Here is a 27581-nt window from a genome sequence, read left to right as displayed (position 1 = left end):
AATCAAATTTAAAAATCTCATTTTCTTCATTGCTGAGTAGCATCCCCTGTGAGGGATGGTTACCGTTTGAAAATCCTTTCAATGTTGAAGGAAACTGGAGTCATATTTAGCTTTTGGCCATTGGCATTCAGTGCTTTTATGAACATACCTTTTCATTTCTCTCAAGTAAACGTATCAGAGTGGAAAAGCTGGGGCAAATGGTAAGTGTATAATTAATGAAGAAGTAATTACACACCATTTCCCCTGAGTGGTTGTCCCATTTGCATTCCCACAAGGAATGGGCTAGAACTCCAGCTGCTATATCCTCCCCAGTCCTCCTTAGGGTTACAATGTTCATTGCAGCCACCCTAAGGCCTGGATTCTGGTATGTCCAGTGGATTTCATTTGCATTGCTCTCAATGGAGTGATGTTGGACAGCTTTTCAACTGCTTTCCTTGGTGTAATGTCTGTTGAAGTCTTTCTTCTATTTTCCCTCTGGATCCCACCCCCCCAGTAAGGGCTATTCAGAGATTTTCTCTATTTTGTGTATTAGTCCTTTGTGATAAATGAGATTTGCTTTTTTTAACTTTTTATTTTTTTATATATAAATTTTTTTATTGGAGTTCAATTTGCCACCATATAGTATAACACCCAGTGCTTATCTCATCAAGTGCCCCCCTCAGTGCCTGTCACCCAGTCACCCCATCCCCCTATTTCCTTCCCATACTGTAGGGTGTCTCTTTCATTTCACAATGGCATCTGTTCCAGAGCAAAGGTCTGGGTGAGAGCCCCCAGCATCTCCATTTGTGGTGTTCCTAAGTGCGGGTGACTGAGGTCATGTACACTACCTTAGAAGAAGCAGATGTCCACTGTTCCTGAATGGCATGTGCCAGTTCTTGACAGAGGAGTGGGCTTTTGGGGACAATCCCTTTAGAAAAGTCGCCTCCAGCCCTGGGAGGCTGGTCTGCGATGGGCCACAGGGCAGGTTCTGGTCCCCGGGTTGGTGTGGGAGGCAGAGGTCTGAGTGCAGAGATGGGCCAGGACCCCAGACCTTCGGGGGTGCATCCTCTGACTGCGCATGGGCAGTTGACAGCAGCTGGAGAAAGGCTACAGGACCAATGTACTGAGGGAAGAGGGGCCAATCTCGGGATGGTTGGCTGAGGGTGCCTACGCAGCGAGGGGCTGGCCGACCCCGGGGAGCCTTGCTCTCCTTAAATGCAAGGGGGATTTGCATGTGCTTTGCTCTATGGACTGAGATGGATCCTTCTCTAATATTGATTCCCCACGTGCATTGGCTTGGAGGGATGGAGCCACTAGGCCTGGGCAGATAACTGGTGGCCCTCTGTGACCTCAGAACATGCGCAGGTACACCACCAGGACCCCGTTGCTGAGCGTGAGCTGCGGCACTGCCCGTGGCACCAAGACCAGGACCTCATCTCCCAGGACAGCTGGAGGTGATCACATGCATGCTGGGACTCTGCAGTCCTCTGGGGAGGCTCAAAGAGGAGATAAGGAGGGGGTGGAGGAGCTGCCAGGGGAGTCACCCTCCCCAACCAACCCTGAAAACGACTACCTGCGTGCTGTAGTTACTCTGACAACCACTGGAAAGATAATTCCTGGAAGCCCCTGGGGCCTGGAGCTTCTGTAAGGACCCAGGGGCTTTCCTGTGTAGTCCCGGAGCAGCGGTCAATCACCACCGGGATCTCGCTGTCCTGAGGCTGTTTCCGTGGGTGTGTGGCTCAACATCACACTTGTGAGGTCCATTTTTATTCTTCTCTGTAGTTATTTGTGAATTCCTATTGCCGGGTTGAGTTCCATTGGGTGCAGACACCACCGTATATATCCATTCCCTGCAGGTAACACAATTGATTCGTTTCTAGCAAAGAGCTGTTTAGACTCCAGTCATTCTGACCAAACTAAAACCTGTCTGTTGCCAACATAGGTGCACAGTATTGAGGATGTAATCATTCCATCAGAGGATACTGACTTTCCAAACCGGTTCTACCAATTTAGATTCTCACTGGCCATACCGGAATGATCTGGTATCAGAGCCTGGGCAGCTCCTGGGACTACTGCTTTCTTGTCATTTCAGCTAATGTCTGTTTTATAGTCTCTATTGTGACTTTTATTGGCATTTCCCTGAAACTAAAGAGGTTAAACATTTTATTTTTTAACACCGTAATTGAGTATTTGTTTATCCTTTTTTACGGTGTGCTTTTTTTAGAATTTTGAGCCACTTTTCTATTGGGTTTTCAGTTTTATTTTTTATTTGCCAGAATTCTTTACATGATTTGGCTTGATGTACTTTACCAGATTGGTGTGATGTCATTTTCTTCTCTCACTCAGGTTGTTCATCCCCTCTATCTTACTGGTGAATTTTATTTTATATAAATATTTTATTTATTTATATGAGAGATAGTGTGAGAGTTTGAGAGAGCACAAGCAGGAGAAGGAGGAGAGGGAGTAGCAGACTCCCCATCGAGCAGGGAGTCCCATGCAGAGCTCCTTCCCAGGACCTTGGGATCATGACCTGAGCTGAAGGCAGACACTTAACTGAGCTCCTCCTCTGCTGTCTTTACAGTAGAATTGAAATTAAAAATTTAAGTAATTAAGAAGGGATGGATTCCAGCAAAAGGCTGGGTTACTAAACCAGAAGACAGTCTAGATATTTGCTAGTTAGCAAATATCCTAACAAAACTATAGGGTAAACACTATTAGTTTTTTTTTAATTTAAATTCAATTAGCCAACATATCAGATGTAGGGTAAACACTATTAGTAAACTCAAAACAGAGTTAAAAGAAAAGTGAGATCAAAAGAAGAGCTGAGATGAAATAAGTCAATCAGAGGAAGACAAATACCGCATGATTTCACTCATATGTGGAATTTAAGAAACAAAATAGATAAACATAGTAGATGGAAGGAAAAATAATAAAATAAATGGAGGTGGGCAGGGGGTGGGGGTAACTGGGTCACGGGCACTGAGGGGGGGCACTTGATGGGATGAGCACTGGATGTTATTCTATATGTTGGCAAATTGAACACCAATAAAAAATAAATTTATAAAAATTATATATAAGATGAAAACAGAGAAGGAAACAAACTTTAAGAGATGCTGAACCTTAGGAAACAAACTGAGGGTTGCTGGAGGGGAGGTGGGTGGGTGGGGAAGGGGTGACTGGGTGGCAGGCATTAAGGAGGGCATGTGATGTAATAATGAGCACTGGGTGTTGTATGCAACTGATGAATCACTAAATACTACCTCTGAAACTAATATTACAGTATATGTTAATTAAATTGAATTTGAATAAAAAAAAAGAAGAGCTCAGAGATCGTGCAGAAGAGTGGTATCAGAAGTGAAGATACAACAGTGTCTGGCATGTCAATGAAAGACACCAACCCACAGATGTAATTAAATCACCATCTCCTAAGCAAAGTCAGTACACAGGAGACAACAGGGAGATATGTCATTGTCTAAAAAACCAAAGTTAAGGCGACAGAGTTTGGAGAATGCAGATGCCAAATAACCAAGAAAAAGGTTAATTGGTGTTATTAAAATAAAGATGAAATAAGATTGACATCAACAGAGCACCGTTTTAAAATGCTAGAAGAAATGTATCAAAACCAGAATTCTATACCCAGCAGTGATATTGCCCGCAATAAAGACGTCTTAGGAACAATTTAAGATGAAACATTTCAATTGTTAGCAGACTTGAACTAGAAAGCAGATACTAGAGTGAATTCTTCAGTCCAAAGGAATAGAATCCCAGGTTGAAAACCAGAAATGCAGGAAGGAATGAAGAGAACAAAAGGATGATTTATAATTACAAATGAATTTTGTTTAATGAGGCAATTCTTGAAATCTCTCTGGAGATTAAAATATAGGTAGAATTGAAATCCATGAGAACAGTAAAGCAGACTCAGAAAAGTTAAAAAATGTACTTGGAAGAGTGAAGTAATTATTAACATTTGGGGAAGGTGGTAAAAGTAATTGTATTAGACTATATTAAGTAACGGACTCATAATCTAATTGTTACATGAAGATGTTTTTTTCTTAAGAAGGCTCCACATCCAGCATGGAACCCAAGGCAGGATTGAATTCACCACCCTGAGATTAAGACCTGAGCTGAAATCATGAGTCTGATGCTTAGCTGACTGAGCCAGGTGCCCCTCATTAACTACATGGAGATTTGTATATGATTGTAACTGGTAAGTTTATTGAAAGAACAATAGAATAATAAAAGAGTTAGGGGTGCCTGGGTGGCTCAGTTGGTTAAATGTCTGCCTTCAGCTCAGGTCATGATCTCAGCGGGCCTGCCTCAGGGCTCCCTCCTCATAGGGGAGCCTGCTTCTCCCTCTGCTCCTCCCCCTCTTTTGTGCTCTGTCTCACAAAACCCCCCAAAAATCCAAGAAGGGCACATGATGAGATGAGTACTGGGTATTATACTATATATGGCTAATTGAATTAAAATAAAACATAAAATAAAATAAAGTAAAATGCTAAAAGAAAAAAAAGACTTGCAAATACAAAGTTCAGTAGGGTAAATGCAATAAAAATAGGAGTGAAAACACAAGAAGAAAGGGGGAAAAATAAAAAAATAAAAGAGTTAATTAAAAGTCAGTAAAATGAAGAGGGTAAAGGAACATTATTTAGGTCAAATGGTAGGGAAAGCATAAGATGGCTGAAATATTCTCAAATGCATCAGCAATTAAATGAAATATAGATGCACAAAATATTAATATATTTCAATGTCTTTGTGATACATTCCTTAGAATTGTTAATAAATATTTCAGACATTCTGTTTTTAAGAAACAGTTTCTAATTTTTTTCTAATAAAACATAAGATGTATGAAAATTTTTATACATAGATACTTCCATTTCTGTTTTTAAGAACTGTATCCATAGTGGGAGAAACAGGAAACATTAAAATGTGGATAGAAACTGCAGATACCAATGTATGTCACACACAAATGTATTCAATGATTACATTTACAACAATATCTGACAGTGTCAATAGCCCCACATTTTTTGTGTGTTTTTTTAGAGTTTATTTAAGTAATCCCTACACCCAAAGTGGGGTTCAAAACCTCAAGATCAAGAGTCATGGGCTCCTCCAATGAGCCACCTAGGTGCCCCAATTTTTGTGTCTTTGTATAAAGATTTAGGAATTGCTTAAATCCCGTGGATTTGAGACAGGATATCTCTTTGGATTCTCTGCTGATTGGTTTATCCACTGCCTTCCTCCATAAAAGGGGAATCAGAGGCAGCAGTCACACATTTTCCAGCAAGCCACGGGCTCTTGCATCAGGAGTGGAGGCATCAGGACAACTCTGCAACCATGCAGGAAGCTGTATCTGCCTGTTCCCCAAACCAGCCTACTCTGGTGAGTACAGGGGGCATACAGACGGCACGAGTGCCCATTAGTACACTTACCCTTCTGCAAAGCTTCTTTTAAGTGAGCGGACAGGAGCTTTTAAAATGAGGAGATATCGTATTGAAAGCGGATTCTTAGGTGTTAATGTTTTTTAAGTAATGTTCAAGGTATTTTACATATATAGAGTTCGATTTGCCAACATACAGTATAACACCAAGTGCTCATCCCATCAAGTGCCCCCTCAGTTCAAGGTATTGTACTGTTTTACACATGAAGTTTTCTTGGGCTAATAGGCTAGATGTTTTTGTTTTGTTTTGTTTTAACCAACAACATCTCTAGGGAGTGGACATAGACTTTGGCCCTGCACTATTTAAATTGTCCCCCTCTCAGGAAAATTCTTTACCCACAATGTGCTTGGTCCTTTTACAAATATTATTTTATTTTTAATTGAATGCTTTGCTCAAATATGTCCTCTGTTAGTCCTTCCCTAATTTCATCATTAATAACTGTACTTAATTTTTTGTCCTGTTATCCCTCCCTACTATCTTCCTTCATCCATCCCTCTTTCTCTATCTCTGTATCAACCTTACTGTTTATCACACCCATTAATTATACCTAACAAGATATCAGACATTCATTACTCTTTGTATGAACTCTTTCCTTGCATCAAGATTAAAATAAGCAGGGCAGGGGCAGTGACTTTGTTAAGTTGAATTCTCGGTCACGGGTTTTAGTGCTCAACCTGGCATATAATAAGTGCTCTATAAATGGGAGGATCAAATAATTTTCCCTCCAAACTGGGACCTCTTGAGTATGGAAAGGATTGGTATTATCACTGTGGTAGGACAACAGGAATGATATGAGATTTATGGTGTCCCTTTTTAAAAAAATGATAGAAATGATTGACTTAAAAGGAAAGGTACATTAATTAGGTTTGCAATTTATTTATTTTCCTAAGGATTTTATTTATTTATTTGAGAGAGAGAGAGAGAGAACAAGCAGGGTGAACAGCAGGCAGAGAGAGAGGAAGAAGCAGGCTTCCCACTGAGCAGAGAGCCCCATGAAAGGCTCCATCTCAGAATCCTGGGATCCTGACCTGACCCGAAGGCAGGCACTTAACCGACTAAGCCACACAGGTGCCCCTAGTTTGCATTTTAAACAGTTTAGTGTGATCAGACTCTTCTATGATACTCCTCCCATATCCCCAGGGGACATGTTCTAAGACCCTCAGTGGATACCTGAAGCTTTGGATAGTATTGAACCATATATATATATACCTTATATATGTTTTTTCCTATACATGCATACTTATGATAAAGTTTAAAAAGTTTAATTTATAAATTGGGCACAAGAAATTTTTTATTTTTTTAAATTGGAGTTCAATTTGCCAACATATTGCATAACACCCAGTGCTCATCCCATCAAGTGCCCCCCTCAGTGCCCGTCACCCCCACCCCCCGCCCACCTCCTTTTCCACCACTCCTTGTTCATTTCCCAGAGTTAGGAGTCTCTCATGTTCTGTCTCCCTCTCTGATATTTCCCACTCATTTTCTCTCCTTTCCCCTTTATTCCCTTTCACTAATTTTTATATTCCCCAAATGAATGAGACCATATAATGTTTGTCCTTCTCTGATTGACTTATTTCACTCAGCATAATACCCTCCAGTTCCATCCACGTCAAAGCAAATGGTGGGTATTTGTCATTTCTAATGGCTGAGTAATATTCCATTGTATACACATGCTACATCTTCTTTATCCATTCATCTTTCGATGGACACCGAGGCTTCTTCCACAGTTTGGCTATTGTGGACATTGCTGCTATAAACATCGGTGTGCAGGTGTCCTGGCGTTTCACTGCATCTGTATCTTTGGGGTAAATCCCCAGCAGGCACAACAAGAAATGAACAACAATAATAAAATAGAATAATTATAAAAACATTATAATAAAGCTATGTGAACGTAGTCTCTCTCAAAATAACCTACTGTATTGTACACTACCCCCCACCTTTTTTGTGATGATGTGAGATGATAAAGTGCCTACATGATGAGGTGAAGTGAGGTGAGTGACATAGGCATTGTGATGTATTGTTAGATTACATTCCTAACCATTTCTTCTGGACCTCAGACCACAGCTGACCTTGGTTAACTGAAATGTGGATAAATGGAATGCTATAATGAATTCCAGGGAGAAAGGACAAAAAAAAAATCTTTGGCAGTGATAATTTAGTGCAGTCTGCCACCATAGAGAATATGTCATTGTATAATTGTGGTCGAGTGAATTTATTTGAAAAATCTAGAAATTATATTTTTGAGTTTGAATAATTTCTTTCAATTAATATATCTGAGTGCCTTCTAAGGCAAAACAGTAAGTGGATACTGGGTGTAAAAATTAAAATCACATTAATAATCTCTTCACTGAATATCCAATTTATCTAAAAATAGTGAGGGCCACCTGGGTGGCTCAGTCAGTTGATCGTCTGCCTTCAGCTCAGGTCATGATCCTAGAGTCCCAGGATCGAGCTTCACACTCGGCTCCCTGCTCAATGGGGAGTTTGCTTCTCCCTCCCCCTGCTCCTCACTCTCTCACTCTTTCACTCACTCAAATAAATAAATAAAATCTTAAAAAATATGAAAGAAATAATACAGGTACCAGTAAACACTGAAAAAAAAAATCAACACAGAAAATGTAATTCTGATTGCTGGATCAAGAAAGGTCACTGCAGAAATAGTATTTTGTAGGGAAACTGAGAGGTGTTCAAGAATTACTCAGAAGTTGAGAGTCTTATTTATTTATCTGATTTTTAAAATTTTTCATTTAATTTAGTTAATATATAGTATATTACTAGTTTCAGGGGTAGAATTCAGTGATTAATTGGTTGCATATAACACCCAAAACTCATTAAATCAAGTACTCTCCTTAATGCCCATCACCCAGTTATCCCATCTTCCCACCAAGTTCCACCCCAGCAACCCTCCATTTGTTTCCTAGAGTTAAGAGTCTCTTATGGTTTGCCCCTCCCTCTCTGTTTTTATCTTATTTTTTAAAAAAGATTTTATTTATTTATTCATGAGAGACACAGAGAGAGAGAGAGAGACAGAGACACAGGCAGAGAGAGAAGGAGGCTCCTGGTGGGGAGCCTGACGTGGGACTTGATCTTGCTACCCTAGGATCACGCCCTGAGCTGAAGGCAGATGCCCAACCGCTAAGCCACCCAGGCATCCCTGTTTTTTTTTTTTAAGATTTTATTTATTTATTCATGAGAGACACACAGAGAGAGGCAGAGACACAGGCAGAGGGAGAAGCAGATTCCATGCAGGGAGCCGGCCATGGGTTGATCCCAGGTCTCCAGGATCAAGCCCTGGGCTGAAGGCGGCGCTAAACCACTGGGCCACCAGGACTGCCTGCGTCCCTGTTTTTACCTTATTTTATTTTTCCTTCTCTTCCTCTATGTTCATCTGTATTGTTTCTTAAATTCCACATGAGTGAAAGCATATGGTATTTGTCTTTCTCTGACTGACTTATTTTGCTTAACGTAGTGCCCTCTAGTTCCACCCACATCATTGCAAATGGCAAGATTTCATTCCTTTTGATGGCTGAGTAATATTCCATTTTGCATATACACAACATCTTCTTTATCCATTCATCTGCTGAGGGACATCTGGGCTCTTTCCATATTTTGGCTATTGTGCACATTGCTGCTATAAACATTGGGGTGCATTACCCCTCCAAATCACTATGTTTATGTCCTTTGGGTAAATACCTACTATTGTAATTGCTGGGTCATAGGGTAGTTCTGTTTTTAACTTTTTGAAGAACCTCCATACTGTTCTCCACAGTAGCTGCACCAGGTTGCATTCCCACCAACAATAAGAGGGCTCCCCTTTCTCTGCATCCTCATCAACATCTGTTGTTTTCTGAGTTGTTAATTTTAGCCATTCTTATGGGTGTGAGGTGGTATCTCATTGTGGTTTTGATTTATATTTCCTTGATGCTGAGTGATGTTGAGCATTTTTTTCACGTGTCTGTTGGCCATTTGTTTGTTTTTGGAGAGATGTCTATGTCTTCTGCCAATTTCTTGATTGGGTTTTTTGTTTTTGTTTGGGTGGATTCAGGAGGGTGGATGGATGATGGTTCATTGTTATGAGTGTGAGGTGGCAGAGTGGCCCGAATGACACTCGGGTTTAGGCAGGACATTAGTGCTAGCAAGCATGTTGGGGGGACACTGAGATAGTGGTGAATTATTTGGGGAGTTGGTTAGTTTAACTTGGGATCTGGGCACTGTGAGTGGAGTCATCAGTATTATCACTGAAGAGGTGAGTGGGAGGATGGTATTGAGTTGGAGTCAGATCTGTGCAGATTCTATGGGCATTTCTAGTTCGATGTGCTAATGGTATTTGAAAGCCAGGGAAATGGATGGATGGCCTAGACAGGGGTGTGGATGTAGAACAAATGTAAGAGCAGGATTGATTTCTAAGAAACACTAATTCTTAAGTCAGAAAGAGAAGCTGATGTTAACAGAGAAGAGAAGGAAAATTATTAGGGAGAATTTTCTGGACCAGAACCTTGGAAAATGGTTTACAATGGAGGTCTTTGTGCAAAAAATGGAACTGTGTGATGAGAATATGGTGTTTCTGAGTTATTTATCTATGAACAGGAGGATAGTTGAGTGAAGATGGGATTTGGGTGTGCAAGTGAAAGACAGTGAGTGTCTCAGGGTTGGGAGGGACATGATCTCACTGAAGATGAGTTATGAGAGCTAGGATAACCGAGGGTAGTGTGTCCTAAAGCATAGTAGAGAGATACTAAAACTTTGAAGTCTTGGGATACAAAGAAACCTGTGATTATGTGTCCAAATGATGGTGGGCCAGGGGGTAGCAGCATGTGTGTGGTTGACATTGACTAGGGTGGGTAGAGGGAAACATCCTTCAGGGAAGATGGTGGAGGGGAAAGAGTCCAGAGTTGGCACTGGGTAATGACCTCAAGCTTTCTGTCCTTGACTTATATCTGCTTGATGGCATCCCAGGAACTAGTTCTCAGTGTGTGGTGCCTACACCAGCAGCATTGCCTGGGAACCCTTCGAAATGTAGGTTCTTGGCCCCACCCCATACCTACTGGGCTTGAGGTCCAGGAATCTCAGTTTTAACAACGCTCTGGTAGATTGTGATGCACAGTGCAATTCAAGATACATTTGTCCATGGAGAGAGGTTGAAAGATCCAAATACGTTGAGAACATTCTTTGTGGCTGGAGGTCCTCATCCCCAATTTTATTCAAATAACATATTTCATTTTGTTTTCAAAGGGCAAACTCAAAAGAAACATGATGCCTCAGACCTCAGAGAAGAAAAGACAAGTCCATTTAGCCAAGACCAAGAGGAGATGTCATGAAAGAGTTGCACTTCCTGTAAGGCTGACCAGTTGCATTTTAAAGAGGCCAGTCACAAGGATAACTTCTCATCCTGACAATGAGGTCAGGCACAATGAAAGGGAAAGGACTTTGGAGAAGCCCCAGCAAATCTGTGCATACAGGAGGCTGCAGGGACTCCAGGCCTGCAGCAGCGAAGGAGAAACTTTAAGTACTTTGGACTTCATAAATATCGCACAAATAATTTTACTGGGTAATGCGGCTGCGGGGTCTCCACTTAGCAGCTCTGAGCCCAGCATGGTACCATCTTCAGCTCGGGCGGGGATGATCCCAGGAGTGGATCTCTGTCTCCTTCCATCCATCTGCAGAGAGCCAGTAGTAACACCTGGAGATATCCGGAGACAGACATGGAGAGTGAAAGATGCAAGAAAGAGATTGGCTGAAGCCTTGAGAGAAGACAGGCCTGCCAGGGAGGTGGAGAGAGCCAGAAGCCAAGAGGGACATTCTGACAACTAGAGGAAAAGGGGGAAAAGGTTGTGTGGAAGGATGGAATGAGGTGGCCCTTGAGGGGTGCTTCACAGCCCCCAGTTTCACTTCCTGTTGTGATGTCAATCTTATTTCTTGCTCTATACCACTGTGCTTTGTTATATCAAACTTGTACTGCATTAAACCCTTTTGAGAGACAAGGGTGTGAAAGAGTGGTGGTTTTGTGGGTAAGAGATTGGATTTCATGTGATAAGGAAGAAGCCTTGGTAGCAGGCTCACTGCCTTCTCCCTGAATGAAACTTGTCTATCTCACAGCATAGGACACATTGGAATTATTCAATAAACAATTCATTTTATTCATAAACAATTTATTCAGTAAACATTGTAATCATTTATGGTGAACAAATAATTGGTTGAATAAAGGTGTCATATTACAGAAGTCAGAGGGGGAGACTGTCTCACAAGGGTCAGGAAGGAAAAGAAGTGATGTGGTTCTGGAAGGATCTGGCATTTTCTGGATTTCCTTAAACTTTTGGTAGAGTGATTTTAGCAGAGGTGAGGAAGGAAGCATGATTTCAGAGGGTCAGAGACTGAAAAACAGGTGGAGAGTGAGTGGAGGTGGAGAGCTAGGCCTCGTGCCTCCTACAACAGGCATTGGAACTAACTTAGTGAAATTTCCCTCTCCGCCTGGCTCAGTGGTTGAGTCTCTGCTTTTGGGTCAGGTTGTGACCCCCAGGGTCCTGGGATCGAATGTCCCACCAGGCTCCCTCTGCCTATGTCTCTACCTCTCTCTCCGTATCTCTCATGAATAAATAAATGAAATCTTAAAAAAAAAAAGATGCCATCTCACACCTGTTAGGATGGCTATTCTGCAAAAGTGAAAAGAGTACTGGTGAGGGTGTAGAGAAAAGAGAACCATTATGCCCTGTTGGCAGGAATGTAACTAGTACAATCATATCATCCAGCAATCTCACTTCTCAGTATTTATTCAAAGGAAATAAAATCACTGTCTTGAAGTGACATCTGCACTTCTATGTTCACTACAGCATTATTACCAGTAGCTACGGTATGCAAACAACACAAGTGTCCATTGACAGATAAAGAAAAGATGATTATTATATAATCTATGTGTGTGTGTGTGTGTATACATATGTATGAATATTATTCACCCATGAGAAAGAAGTCCTGCTCTTTGCAACAACATGGCTAAAACTGGAGGATATTATACTAAGTGAAATAAACTGGACACAGACAAATATGGTACGATCTCACTTTTATATGGAATCTAAAGAAAAGTCAAATATACAACAACACAGAATACAATTGAATTTATTGGAGGCTGGGTTGTGGGGTGGGGAGGGGAAGATTTGATCAAAAGGTACAATCTCTCAGTCATAAGATGAACAAATTGTGAACACCTAATGTCCACCATGGTGATTATAGTTAATAATTATGAATTGTGTCATTAAAATTTGTTTAGAGGGACACCTGTGTGGCTCCATGGTTGAGTATCTGCCTTCAGTTCAGTGCATGATCCTGGGGTCCTGGGATTGAGTCCCACATTGGGCTCCCTGTGAGGAGCCTGCTTCTCCCTCTGCCTGTGTCTCTGCCTCTCTTGCTGTGTCTCTCATGAATAAATAAATAAAATCTTTTAAAAAATGAAATTTGTTTAGAGAGTAGATCTCAAGTATTATCACCACACCAGAAAATTATAGCTAAGTGAGGTGATGGATATATTAATTAACTTTACTGGGATCATCTTTTCACTATGTATATGTATATCAAATTATGCTGTACACCTTAATTATATTCAATTTTATTTTTATCTATTTATTTTTTATTTTTTAATAATAAATTTATTTTTTATTTGTGTTCAATTTGCCAACATACAGAATAACAGTGCTCATCCTGTCAAGTGCCCCCCTCAGTGCCCGTCACCCATTCACCCCCACCCCCCGCCCTCCTCCCCTTCCACCACCCCTAGTTCGTTTCCCAGAGTTAGAAAAAAAAATTAATTTGTCAATCATACCTTAATAATGCCGGAAAAAATAAACCAGAAAACATGAAAAAAATATTTAACCTCTCAGCTGTAACTGATATCTGTGCATTGATTTTATTATTTTTTTAAAAATTTTATTTATTTATTCATGTGAGACACACAGAGAGAGGCAGAGACATAGGCAGAGAGAGGAGTAAGCTCCCTGTGGGGAGCCTGATATGGGACTTGATCCCAGGACCCCAGGATCATGACCTGAGCCAAAGGAAGATGCTCAACCACTGAACCACCCAGGTGCCCCAAGACAGTCTAGATTTAAGGATGCATGTGGGCTGAAAGAGATGAGATATTCCATGCAAATTGTAACCAAAAGAAACAAGAAGTGGTTATATGTATATCAAATAAAATAAATAAAATAAACTTTAAGTAAAAAACTGTCTCTAGAGAGACAGGAGGAAACTTCAGTATTCCACTTTCAGCAATGGATAGAACATCCAGAAAGAAAATAAAGAAATGGCTTATTTGAAAAACATAGATTAAATGGAATTTATAGATGTATACACACACAGAACTTTCCACTTCATAGCAAAGAAATATATAAATTTATCTCAAGCACATGTGAAAAATTATTCAGGATACATAATATGTTAGGTCACAAAATAAGTCTTAATAAATTTAAGATGCTCAAAATCATTCCAATTATGTTTTCTGACTACAATGCTATAAAGCTAGAAATCAACAACAGTAAGAAAATGGGCGAATTTATGAATACTTGCAATCTAAACAAAATACTCTTGAAGAACCACTGCATAAAAGAGGAAATTCAAAAGGAATTTAAAAATTATCTTGAGACAAATGAAAATGAAAACACACAGACAAAACTTGTGGGAGAAGTAAAAGCACTACTAAAAAGAAAGTTTATAGCAAAAAAATGCCTACGTTTAGAAACAAGGAAGATCTAGGGTGTCTGGATGGCTCAGTCAGTTGAATGTCTGACTCTTGATTTTTGGCTCAGGTCATGATCTCACGGTTATGAAATTGAACCCTACATGGGGCTCCATGCTGGGTGTGGAGTCTGCTTAAGATTTTCTCTCTTTCTCTCCTTCTGCCCTTGCCCTTCTCTCTCTAAAATAAATAAAAAGATCTCAAACACTTTACATATCAAGGGATTGGAAAAAGAAGAATAATTAAACCCATAGTTGGCAGAAGGAAAGAAATAATAAAGATTTTAGCAGAGATAAATCAAATAGTGAATAGAAAGAATAGAAAAAAGTCAACAAAACAGATTAAAAAAAGATACATATAGTCAACAAATCTTTAGGTAGAGTAAGAAATAAAGAGAAGATTCAATAAAATCAGAAATTTAAGAAGAGACATATGGATGCATAGAAATAAAAAGGATTGCAAGGGACTATTATGAACAAGTATACACCAACACATTGGATAACTTGGAAGAAAAGGGAAAATTTGTAGAAACATACATTCTACTGACACTGAATCAAGGAGAATAGAAAGCCTGAACAAATTAGCAACAAAAAAGGAGACTGAATCAGTATCTTAAAACCCACCAACAAAGAAAAACATAGGACCAGATGGCTCCATGAGTGAATTCTACCAAATATTCAAAGAAGAAAATATGCTGATTCTTCTTAAGCCATTCTAAAAAACATAAGAGAGAAAACTTCCAAACTCATGAGTGAAACATCACTGTGATACCGAAGCCAAGTAAAACATCACAAGAAAACTACAAGTCTATATCCCTGATGAAGATAGATGCAAATATCATTAATACACAAAACAAAGAATTATACATCATGACCAAGTGGGATTTATCTCTGGGATGCAAGTATGTTTCAACATATGCAAATCAATCAATGTGATAAATCATGAACAAAATTAAAGAGGAATTATGATCATCTCAATAGAGGCAGAAAAAACAGGCAAAATTCTACATTCATTTATGATAAAAATTCTCGGGATCCCTGGGTGGCGCAGCGGTTTGGCGCCTGCCTTTGGCCCAGGGCGCGATCCTGGAGACCCGGGATTGAATCCCACGTCGGGCTCCCGGTGCATGGAGCCTGCTTCTCCCTCTGCCTATGTCTCTCTCTCTCTCTCTCTGACTATCATAAATAAATAAAAAAATTTAAAAATGATAAAAATTCTCAACAAAACAGGCATAGAAGAAATATGCCTCAACTCAACAAAAAGCCACATATGTCACAACAAAACACTTAATAATAAACTTAGCCAAAGAGATGAAAGGCTTGTAAACTGAAATTATGAAATATTGATGAGAGAAATTAGATAAGACACAGATGAATAGAAATATGTCTCATGTTCATGGATGAGAAGAATTTATAGAATTAAAATGTCCACAACTATACAAAGTAATCCTCAGATTCAGTGAAATCCTTATAAAGAAATTCCAATGATATTCTTTACAGAAGTAGAGATAACAATCCTAAAATTTATATGGAGCCATAAAAACTCCAGAGTAGCTTTAACATCATCTGCAGCAACTTCTTACTAGATAGGTCTCCTGAGGCTAGGAAAACAAAAGCAAAAATGAAGTGTTGGGACTTCATCAAGATAAAAAGCTTCTGCACAGCAAAGGAAAACAAATCTATAAAACTAAAAGAGGCAACCTTTGGAATGGGAGAAGATATTTGCAAATCACATGTCTGAAAAAGGGTTAGTGTCCAAAATCTATAAAGAACTTATCAAACTCAACACCCCAAAAATGATCCAGTTAAGAAATGGGCAAAGGACATGCACAGACATTTTCCCACAGAAGACAGACAGATGGCTAACAGATATATGAGAGGATGCTCAATATCACTCTTCATGAGGGAAATACAAATCAAAACTACAATGAGATACCTTACAGGAGATACCTGTCAGCATAGCCAAAATTAACAACACAGAAAACAAATGATGTTGGGGAGAATGTGGAGAAAGGGGAACCCTCTTATGCTCTTGGTGGGAATGTAAATTAGTGCAGCCACTCTGGAAAACAGTATGGAGGTTCCTCAAAAAGTTAAAAATAGGGCTACCCTACAAGCCAAAGGAATATTGAGCAAGAATAACAAAGCTGATGTCATCATACTTCCTGATTTCAAAATACTTTACAAAACTACAGTAATCAAGAGTGTGATACTGGCATATAAACAGATATACAGACCCACTGAAACAGATTAGAGAACCTGGAAATACATCCACACATTTACTGTCAACTGATCTTCCATAAGAGTGTCAAGAACAGACAATGAGGAAGGGATAGTCTCTTTAACAAATGGTGCTGGCAAAACTGTATATCCACCTGTAGAACAATGAAATTGTACCCTTATCTTCCATTATACACAAAATGAACTCAAAAATGGATTAAAGAATTAAATGTAAGACCTGAAAACATAGAACTCCTAGAAGAAGACAGGAAAAAACTTTATTAGCAATGGTCTGGGCAATAACTTTTTGACCAAAGCCCAGGTAAAAAGAGCAATAATAAACAAGTGGAATTTCATCCAATTAAAAAGCTTCTCCGCAGCAAAAAACAACAAAACAAAAACAACATAGTGAAAAGGCAGTTTACAGAATGGGAGCAAATATCCACTGAGCATATACATGGCAAGGAGTTAATATTCATTATACATATAAAGAACTCATACATCTCAAAAAACTCTAAACCAATTTTTAAAAATGAGCAAAGGATCTGAACATAGTGCTCTAAAGAAGATGTACAAATGGCCAACAGGGATTTGAAAAGATGCTTGACGTTGCTGATCATCAGGTCAGCGACTCAATGCAAATCAAAAACACAATGAAACTAATTATGTACTATATGTTGGGTAATTGAATTAAAATGTAAAAACCCACAATGACATATCCTCTCACATCTGCTAGAATGACTCATCAAAAAGTCAAAAGATAAAAGATACTGGAAAAAATGTGCAGGAAAAGGAATACTTATACATTGTTAATGGAAGTATAAGATAGTGTAGCCATTATAGACAACAGCATGGAGATTCGTCAAAAAATTAGAAATAAGGGGTGCCAGAGTGGATTAGTTGGTTAAGTGTCCAACCCTTGGTTTTGGCTCAGGTCATGATCTCAAGGTCCTAAGATTGAGCCCTGTGTTGAGCTCTGTGCTTAGAGGGAGTCTGCTTAAGATCCTCTCCCTCTGCCTACCTAACCTTTCTAAATCTTAAAAAAATTAAATAAATCTTTAAAAAATTAAAAATAGAACCACCATATGATTCCACGGAAATGATACTACTATCATGAAGAGATATCTGTACTGCACTCATTGCATCATTCTTCACAATACCAAAGATAAGGACAAAAACTTAATGTCCATCAATAAGTAAAAGGATAAAGAAAATGTGGCATATATGTACAATGTTATTCAGCTTTTAAAATAAGGAAACCCTGCCACTTACGGCAGCATGGATGAACCTGGAGGACATTATGATAAGTGAAATAAGCCAGACACAGAAAGATCAATACTGCATTATCTCATTTATATCTGGAATAAAAAATGTCAAACTCATAGAAGCACAGATTAGATGGTGATTGTCAGGAGCTGTAAGGAGGAGAGAATGGGGACATGCTTGTCAAAGTGTATATGTTTTCAGTTATGTAAGATGAATAAGTCATGGGAATCTAATGGACAACATGGTGAATATAGTTAAGAGAATCGTATACTTGAAATTTGCTGAGAGTACAAATTAAGAGTTCACACCAAGAAAAAAAATGGTAACTAGGTAGGTGATAAATATGATCATGAGCTTGATTGTTGGAATGTTATAATGCATATGTACATCAAGGTAGAGTTCAACAGTAAAACCAATTGAGACTGGGATTTTCTTTCTTTTTTTGGAAAGTTTTGACTACGCATTCAATTTTCTAATTGATAAAGGACTATTCAGGGCTCTAATTTTTCTTTAGTGCATATTTATAGTTTGTGCTTTACAACAGCAAATTTCACCTAAGTTGTGTATAAAATGGATGGGCAGAGAGGTGCCTGGGTGGCTTGGTAGGTTGGACGTCTGACTCTTGATTTTGGCTCAGGTCATGATCTTGGGGTTGTGGGATCGAGCCCTTTGTCAGGCTCCATGCTCAGTGTGGAGTCTGTTTGGGACTCTCTCCTCTCCCTTTGCCCCTCTCCCACTCGCACAAACACACTGTCTCAAAATAAATTTAAAAATATTGGCAGAAGACTGTTCGTAGTACTTGTTTTCTTTATAATGTGCTATTGGATTTTGTTTGCCACTATTTTGATGATTTTTCATATGTATATATTCATAAGAGATAGTGGTCTGTAGTTTACTGTAGTTCTTTTCTGGCTTTGATATTGGATATTGGCCTCATAGAATGATTTAAGAGACATTTTCCTCCTGCCATATTTTGGAAAAGTTTGAGAAGTCTTGATGTTAAATCTTCTTTAATTTGTCAATGACAGGGGATCCCTGGGTGGCTCAGCAGTTTAGTGCCTGTCTTTGGCCCAGGGCATGATCCTGGAGTCCCAGGATCGAGTCCCACATCAGGCTCCATGGAGCCTGCTTCTCCCTCTGCCTGTGTCTCTGCCTCTCTCTCTCTCTCTCATGAATAAATAAATAAAATCTTTTAAAAAATTTGCCAAAGATATACCCTGTGCTGGACTTTGCATTGTTGGCAGAGTTTTGATTACTGATTTAACCCCTTTACTTTTAAGTAGGTGTGTTCAAATTTTCTACTTTTCTTCTGGAGGCAGTTTTGAAACTCTTTCTTGAAATTTTCCCATCTCATGTAGATTGTGTGCTTTGTAGGCATTTATTTGATCAGAATATTCTCTAATAATCCTTTGTGTTTCTTGTAAGGTTGGTAATAATGTCCCCATTTTCATTTATGATTTTTGTTATTTGCATCTGATCTTTTATTTTCTTAGTAGATTTAGCTAAAGGATTGTCAATTTTATTGATTTTGGGATGCCTGGGTGGCTCAGTGGTTGAGCATTTGCCTTTGGCTCAGGTCATGATCTCCGGGTCCTGGGATTGAGTCCCATATCAGGATCTTCACAGGAGCCTGCATCTCCCTCTGCTTCTTTCTCTCTGTGTCTCTTATGAAAAAATAAAGTCTTAAATTTTTGTTTTTTGTCGATCTTTTCCAAGAACTGACTTTTACCTCCACTGATTCTCTGTATTGTTTACCATTCTCTCTCATCTACCTTGAATCTAATCGTTGTTATCTGTTTCCCATGTCTAACTTTGGTTTCAGTTTGCTCTTTTTCCAGTATCATAAAATGGGAGATCATTGTACTGATTTGAGATCTGTCCTCTTCCTGAATATAAGCATTTATAGCATTACATTTCCCTCTGTGCATGGCTTTTTCTTTCTGCTCCTCAGATGAGATAATTTCCAATTGTTCTAATTTCAAGTTCACAGGTCCTTTTTCCTGCCTGCTCAAACGTGCTGTCAAATCCATCTCATGAATTTTCATCAGTTTGGCTTTTGTACTTACAACTCCACAATTTTCATTTGGTATGTGTGTTTTAATAATTTCTGTGTTTAATTGGTACTCCTTACTTGTTCACATCTTTCTGATTTCTCTTCCTATCTGTGGTTTCCTTTGACTCAGCATTCTTTTTTCTAAAAAGATATTTATTTATTTAAAGATTTTATTTATTTATTTATCACACACACACACACACACGCACACACACACACACACACAGGCAGAGACACAGGCAGAGGGAGAAGTAGGCTCCATGCAGGGAACCCAATGTGGGACTGGATCCTAGGACTCCGGGATCATGCCCTGGGCCAAAGGCAGGCGCTAAACCACTGAGCCACCCAGGCTGCCCTTCTCTTTATTTATTCATGAGAGACACACAGGGAGAGGCAGAGACACAAGCAGAGGGAGAAGCAGGCTTCCTGTGGGGAGCCCGATGCAGGACTCAATCCCAGGACCTTGGGATCACAACCTGAGTCAAAGGCAGACGCTCAACCACTGAGCCATTCAGGCGCCCCTCATTTAGCATTCTTAAGACCCTTGAAGTCGCAACACCAAGATAGTAAAATAGAGACTCCCTTGGTTCCCCCACAAAGATCAATAGTCAGACACCTATCCATAAACAAAAGCAGCTACGAGAGAGCTCAGATGTCCACGTAAGAAACGTCAGCAACACTATGGGGAAAACCCCTTGAGAATAAGTGCACAAAAAGGGAAGGAAAGACATCTTAATTTTGCTTGCATCATCCTGTCTTCCAGTCGGGCACTGCTCAGTGCCACTGGGGAGCTACCTAGAAAGAATTTCCCTCACTGGAAAAGGGAGAGCCGTGTGAGCAACCAGTTTCTCTGGGCTTTTGGGGTACCACACAAGGGTCCTACTTCTGTTTCACTTCAGTCACACATAGCAAACCTTAGATGTATAGAGAAGGCTAGAAAAAAAAAGAACAGAGGATCAGTAACAGTCACACAGCAAGAGCCACACTGGTTTCAAGTGAACTGCTGTGCAGAGGACCCCAGCAGCTCTCCCCTCTGAAGAGACAAACGGCTAGCATGGTATCTGAAAACCCAAAGATATTCACATTCTTGGATGCCATCAGAATACCTCCCATAGAAAATTAACAAGGCAGGAAACAACAAGTGTTGGAGAGGATGCGGAGAAAAGGGAACCCTCTTACACTGTTGGTGGGAATGTGAACTGGTGCAGCCACTCTGGAAAACTGTGTGGAGGTTCCTCAAAGAGTTAAAAATAGACCTGCCCTACGACCCAGCAGTTGCACTGTTGGGGATTTACCCCAAAGATTCAGATGCAATGAAACGCCGGGACACCTGCACCCCGATGTTTATAGCAGCAATGTCCACAATAGCCAAACTGTGGAAGGAGCCTCGGTGTCCATCGAAAGATGAATGGATAAAGAAGATGTGGTTTATACTGGGTCACAAATTGGGTCTGAACTGATACCAAAAGATCGGGATAGTCCCCTGTATATTCTCAGACCATAATGCCTTGAAATTAGAACTTAATCACAACAAGAAGTTTGGAAGGACCACAAACACGTGGAGGTTAAGGACCATCCTGCTAAAAGATGAAAAGGTCAACCAGGAAATTAAGGAAGAATTGAAAAGATTCATGGAAACTAATGAGAATGAAGATACAACCATTCAAAATCTTTGGGATGCAGCAAAAGCAGTCCTGAGGGGGAAATACATTGCAATACAAGCATCCATTCAAAAACTGGAAAGAACTCAAATTCAAAAGCTCACCTTACACATAAAGGAGCTAGAGAAAAAGCAGCAAATGGACCCCACCCCCAGCAGAAGAAGAGAGTTAATTAAAATTCGAGCAGAACTAAATGAAATCAAGACCAAAAGAACTGTGGAACAGATCAACAGAACCAGGAGTTGGTTCTTTGAAAGAATTAATAAAATAGATAAACCATTAGCCAACCTTATCAAAAAGAAGAGAGAGAAGACTCAAATTAATAAAATCATGAATGAGAAAGGAGAGATCACTACCAACACCAAGGAAATACAAACGATCTTAAAAACATATTATTAACAGCTATACGTCAATAAATTAGGCAATCTAGAAGAAATGGACGCATTCCTGGAAAGCCACAAACTACCAAAATTGGAGCAGGAAGCAATAGAAAACATGAACAGGCCAATAACCAGGGAGGAAATTGAATCAGTCATCAAAAACCTCCCAAGACACAAGAGTCCAGGGCCAGATGGCTTCCCAGGGGAATTCTATCAAACGTTTAAAGAAGAAATCATACCTATTCTACTAAAGCTGTTTGGAAAGATAGAAAGAGATGGAGTACTTCCAAATTCGTTCTATGAGGCCAGCATCACCTTAATTCCGAAACCAGACAAAGACCCCACCAAAAAGGAGAATTACAGACCAATATCCCTGATGAACATGGATGCAAAAATTCTCAACAAGATACTAGCCAATAGGATCCAACAACACATTAAGAAAATTATTCACCATGACCAAGTAGGATTTATCTCCGGGACACAAGGCTGGTTCAACACTCGTAAAACAATCAATGTGATTCATCATATCAGCAAGAGAAAAACCAAGAACCATATGATCCTCTCATTAGATGCAGAGAAAGCATTTGACAAAATACAGCATCCATTCCTGATCAAAACCCTTCAGAGTGTTGGGATAGAGGGAACTTTCCTTGACATCTTAAAAGCCATCTACGAAAAGCCCACAGCAAATATCATTCTCAATGGGGAAGCACTGGGAGCCTTTCCCCTAAGATCAGGAACAAGACAGGGATGTCCACTCTCACCACTGCTATTCAACATAGTACTGGAAGTCCTCGCCTCAGCAATCAGACAACAAAAAGACATTAAAGGCATTCAAATTGGCAAAGAAGAAGTCAAACTCTCCCTCTTCGCCGATGACATGATACTCTACATAGAAAACCCAAAAGCCTCCACCCCAAGATTGCTAGAACTCATACAGCAATTTGGTAGCGTGGCAGGATACAAAATCAATGCCCAGAAATCAATGGTATTTCTATACACTAACAATGAGACTGAAGAAAGAGAAATTAAGGAGTCAATCCCATTTACAATTGCACCCAAAAGCATAAGATACCTAGGAATAAACCTAACCAAAGAGGTAAAGGATCTATACCCTAAAAACTATAGAACACTTCTGAAAGAAATTGAGGAAGACACAAAGAAATGGAAAAATATTCCATGCTCATGGATTGGCAGAATTAATATTGTGAAAATGTCCATGTTACCCAGGGCAATTTACATGTTTAATGCAATCCCTATCAAAATACCATGGACTCTCTTCAGAGAGTTAGAACAAATTATTTTAAGATTTGTGTGGAATCAGAAAAGACCCCGAATATCCAGGGGGATTTTAAAAAAGAAAACCATAGCTGGGGGCATCACAATGCCAGATTTCAGGTTGTACTACAAAGCTGTGGTCATCAAGACAGTGTGGTACTGGCACAAAAACAGACACATAGATCAATGGAACAGAATAGAGAACCCAGAAGTGGACCCTGAACTTTATGGTCAACTAATATTCGATAAAGGAGGAAAGACTCTCCATTGGAAGAAAGACAGTCTCTTCAATAAATGGTGCTGGGAAAATTGGACATCCACATGCAGAAGAATGAAACTGGACCACTCTCTTACACCATACACAAAGATAAACTCAAAATGGATGAGAGATCTAAATGTGAGACAAGATTCCATCAAAATCCTAGAGGAGAACACAGGCAACACCCTTTTTGAACTTGGCCACAGTAATTTCTTGCAAGATACATCCACAAAGGCAAAAGAAACAAAAGCAAAAATGAACTATTGGGACTTCATCAAGATAAGAAGCTTTTGCACAGCAAAGGATACAGTCAACAAAACTAAAAGACAACCTACAGAATGGGAGAAGATATTTATTTGCAAATGACATATCAGATAAAGGGCTAGTTTCCAAAATCTATAAAGAACTTATTAAACTCAACACCAAAGAAACAAACAATCCAATCATGAAATGGGCAAAAGACATGAAGAGAAATCTCACAGAGGAAGACATGGACATGGCCAACATGCACATGAGAAAATGCTCCACATCACTTGCCATCAGGGAAATACAAATTAAAACCACAATGAGGGATCCCTGGGTGGCGCAGTGGTTTGGCGCTTGCCTTTGGCCCAGGGCGCGATCCTGGAGACCTGGGATCGAATCCCACGTCAGGCTCCTGGTGCATGGAGCCTGCTTCTCCCTCTGCCTATGTCTCTGCCTCTCTCTCTCTCTGTCTCTCTGTGACTATCATAAATAAATAAAAATTAAAAAAAAATTAAAAAAAAAATAAAACCACAATGAGATACCACCTCACACAGTGAGAAAGGGGAAAATTAACAAGGCAGGAAACAACAAATGTTGGAGAGGATGCGGAGAAAAGGGAACCCTCCTACACTGTTGGTGGGAATGTGAACTGGTGCAGCCACTCTGGAAAACTGTGTGGAGGTTCCTCAAAGAGTTAAAAATAGACCTGCCCTACGACCCAGCAGTTGCACTGTTGGGGTTTTACCCCAAAGACTCAGATGCAATGAAACGCCGGGACACCTGCACCCCGATGTTTCTAGCAGCAATGTCCACAATAGCTAAACTGTGGAAGGAGCCTCGGTGTCCATCGAAAGATAAATGGATAAAGAAGATGTGGTTTATGTATACAATGGAATATTACTCAGCAATTAGAAACGACAAATACCCACCATTTGCTTCAACATGGATGGAACTGGAGGGTATTATGCTGAGTGAAGTAAGTCAATCGGAGAAGGTGTATGTTCTTCATACACCTTCATAAGTCAATTGAACAGTGTATGTTCTCATTCATTTGGGGAATATAAATAATAGTGAAAAGGAATATAAGGGAAAGGAGAAGAAATGTGTGGGAAATATCAGGAAGGGAGACAGAACATAAGGACTCCTAACTCTGGGAAACGAACTAGGGGTGGTAGAAGGGGAGGAGGGCGGGGGGTGGGGGTGAGTGGGTGACGGGCACTGAGGGGGACACTTGACGGGATGAGCACTGGGTGTTATTCTGTATGTTGGTAAATTGAACACCAATAAAAATTAATTTATTAAAAAAAAGAATACCTCCCATATTCTCCTCTATGTACCTGCTGGAAGATGGGATGCATGTTGGCAGACAACTCAGGCCTCTGAAGCTGCCTGTGTATGTGACACCTGGCTGATACCTGCAGCTGAACCTTTTCCATGCAAGTGCTTGGGGCTAGTTCCTCCAGCGGTGCATTTGAATGCTGCTGGCTTGACTCTTGTCACAGGCCTCTACTGCCATTTGCATGCCCATGGTGATATCCTGTAGTCACAGAAGTGCGCCAATAGCCAGACCCCCACAGCTGCTTGTGGCCCCAGTTCAGTCCTATCTCTAGTCATTAACTTGCACCACTGGGCTCACCTGCAACTAGTGCCTCAAGCTGTATAACTGTTTACCCCCAGGTTGACTAATACCACCTGAATTTACTGCTATGTACCAGTAAGGATGTTGCAGGAAAGCACGTAGACAGCCAGGACCCCCTTAGCTACTTGTAAGCTCACCTTTGTCTCTGTCTGTTGTCGCTATCTATATCCTTATGCTTATTTGCAACCAGTCCTTCCATCTATTTATGCACATGCCCCCAACCCCACTTTGTTTTTACACCTCCAGTGCCATGTATTTTACATGTATTTTACACCTCCAGTGCCATGGAAAGGCCCTACAGCCTCAAGAGTGTAGGTTGACAGCCAGAACCCCCACAGATACTGGTGCACCTGCAGCTGGCTCAGCCCTCCACCACTTCATGTGTGTCTTCAACCACCCCTGGGCATTACACAGACCCCTGCAACTAGATCTCGCAGTTGAGTGCATACATGCCAGTGGCTCTGCCCCACAACTACTCCTTGCCCTGGGCCCTAACTGAGGTCCCCAACAGCCCTTAGAGTCACCTTGAATCCCCTGCAGTACTTGCCAAGGACCACACGGTTATTGATGCTATGGATCCCAGCAGCCTGAGCTGATGAGACATCATGTGCCTGCCCCTGTGTTCCGAGATCCTGATCCAGAGCCAACACACACCCCTGTACTTGAAAGTCTTCCCTTATTGAAGTTGGTCTATCAAGTCTAGAAGAGGTTATCGTTCCTTCAAATGTGCAGACACCTATACAAGGCTCCAGGGAGCCTTTGATTATTCAAAAAGAATCAGGGAAACATGGCCCCCGCAAAGGAACACAGTAAATTTCTAATAACTGACCCCCCAAAAGTGGAGATACCTGAGATTCCCTTTAAAGAATTCACAGTAATTGTTTTAAAGATACTCAGAGAGCTAGAAGAAAGCACAATTGAATGAAATCAGGAAAACAGTACAAGGCTCAACAAAGAGAAACCATAAAGAGCCAAACAGAAATTTTGGATCTGGAGAAACAGTGACCAAAGAATTTTAGTGATTGTCAACAGCAGACTGCATAAAGCAGAATTACTGAACTTGATGTCGGATCACTCGAAATATTCAATCAGAGGAGTAAGAGGAAAAAAGGATGTATAATTCAGGAAGCCTTCAGGACTTAATGGACACCATTAAAAAAGAAACAATTGGGACACCTGGGTGGCTCAGTGGTGGAGCGTCTGCCTTCAGCTCAGGGCGTGATCCCACAGTCCCAGGATTGAGTCTCACATCAGGCTCCCTGCACGGAGCCTGCTTCTCCCTCTTCCTATGTCTCTGCCTTTCTCTCTCTGTGTCTCTCATGAATAAATAAAAAAAATCTATATAAAAAGAGAAACAATCTACTAATCACTAGAGTCTCAGAGGAAGAAAGGGGCAGAAAGAGTATTTTAAGAAGGGATCCCTGGGTGGCACAGCGGTTTGGCGCCTGCCTTTGGCCCAGGGCCCCATCCTGGAGACCCGGGATCAAATCCCGCGTCGGGCTCCCTGCATGGAGCCTGCTTCTCCCTCTGCCTGTGTCTCTGCCTCTCTCTCTCTCTCTCACTGTGTGCCTATCATAAATAAATAAAATTAAAAAAAAAGAAATATATGGCCACATGTCAGCATCATGGCAGCATAAGACACCCTTGCCTTTTCTGCCCTCCCTGTACCCCTCCCCCCCACCAACACAAATCCAGCATCCATTCATGAACAAAAGTACCTTGTAGGAGTTGTGGGTTCCAGCACTATGTCAGGAGACCTGGGAGGACTCTTACCCACCTTTGCATCGGGTAACGGCAGACATACTGTGGCCCCAGCTGAGGGTCCTGCCGTGTTTCTTGAACCAAGTGCAGCTTCTTTTAGCCATAATTGAGGAGCCCTTAGAAAACACTGACTTAGACAATCACCCATGTATGAGAGAGCCTTTACCCAAACACTTGATCTAGTATTTTGCATGATAGAGAGAAGGCACACAAATGTAATAATTCTGCCACAAGAAGGAACAAGAAGCATGGAGCTGGTATAACCACAGATCTGAGAAAGAAAGCCTCAGAATTTCTAGCTGGGTTGACAGAAGAAGGTATTTTTCCCTGAAGGCACTTAGTAAAAATTAGAACAGGAACCATACTTCACATGCAAAGACAGCAAGGGAAAACTTCAAAGAACACGAAAACAAGGAAACATGACTCCACCAAAGCATAAGAATAATATTAATAATATTCCAGTAACCAAACACAAAAATAGATCTAATATTTACTTGAAAAAGAATTCAAAATAGCAACTCAAGATAGTATCAATGAGATATAAGAAAACAGAAAGACAATTTGGTGAAATCAGAAAAACAATGTCAACCCAAGTTTTACAAAGAGATAGGAATCATAAAAAGAGGGCACCTGGGTGGCTCAGTTGGTTATGTGACTGCCTTCAACTCAGGTCATGA

General features: G+C 40.4%; 2 protein-coding genes across 2 annotated transcripts in view; one reads left to right on the top strand and one right to left on the bottom strand.

Moving 5' to 3' along the window:
- The first annotated feature begins 1336 nt into the window (after positions 1-1336).
- On the top strand, positions 1337-11231 carry LOC121494678 (methyl-CpG-binding domain protein 3-like 2B). The gene is made up of 2 exons (XM_041761377.1): positions 1337-1561; positions 10653-11231. The coding sequence occupies exons 1-2, from the start codon at positions 1337-1339 to the stop codon at positions 11229-11231; spliced, it is 804 nt and encodes a 267-aa protein (XP_041617311.1).
- Positions 11232-11776: 545 nt separating this feature from the next.
- Positions 11777-27581, bottom strand: part of LOC121494675 (adhesion G protein-coupled receptor E4-like) — a 59669-nt gene continuing 43864 nt past the window's right edge. The window contains exon 9 of the mRNA XM_041761374.1: positions 11777-11791. Within this exon, the coding sequence (XP_041617308.1) occupies positions 11777-11791 (15 nt within the window). The remainder of the gene's footprint in view (positions 11792-27581) is intronic.

This window comes from Vulpes lagopus, chromosome 7 (assembly GCF_018345385.1).
Source record: "Vulpes lagopus strain Blue_001 chromosome 7, ASM1834538v1, whole genome shotgun sequence".
Lineage (NCBI taxonomy): Eukaryota > Metazoa > Chordata > Mammalia > Carnivora > Canidae > Vulpes > Vulpes lagopus.
This window is presented reverse-complemented; position numbering and strand designations above follow the sequence as displayed.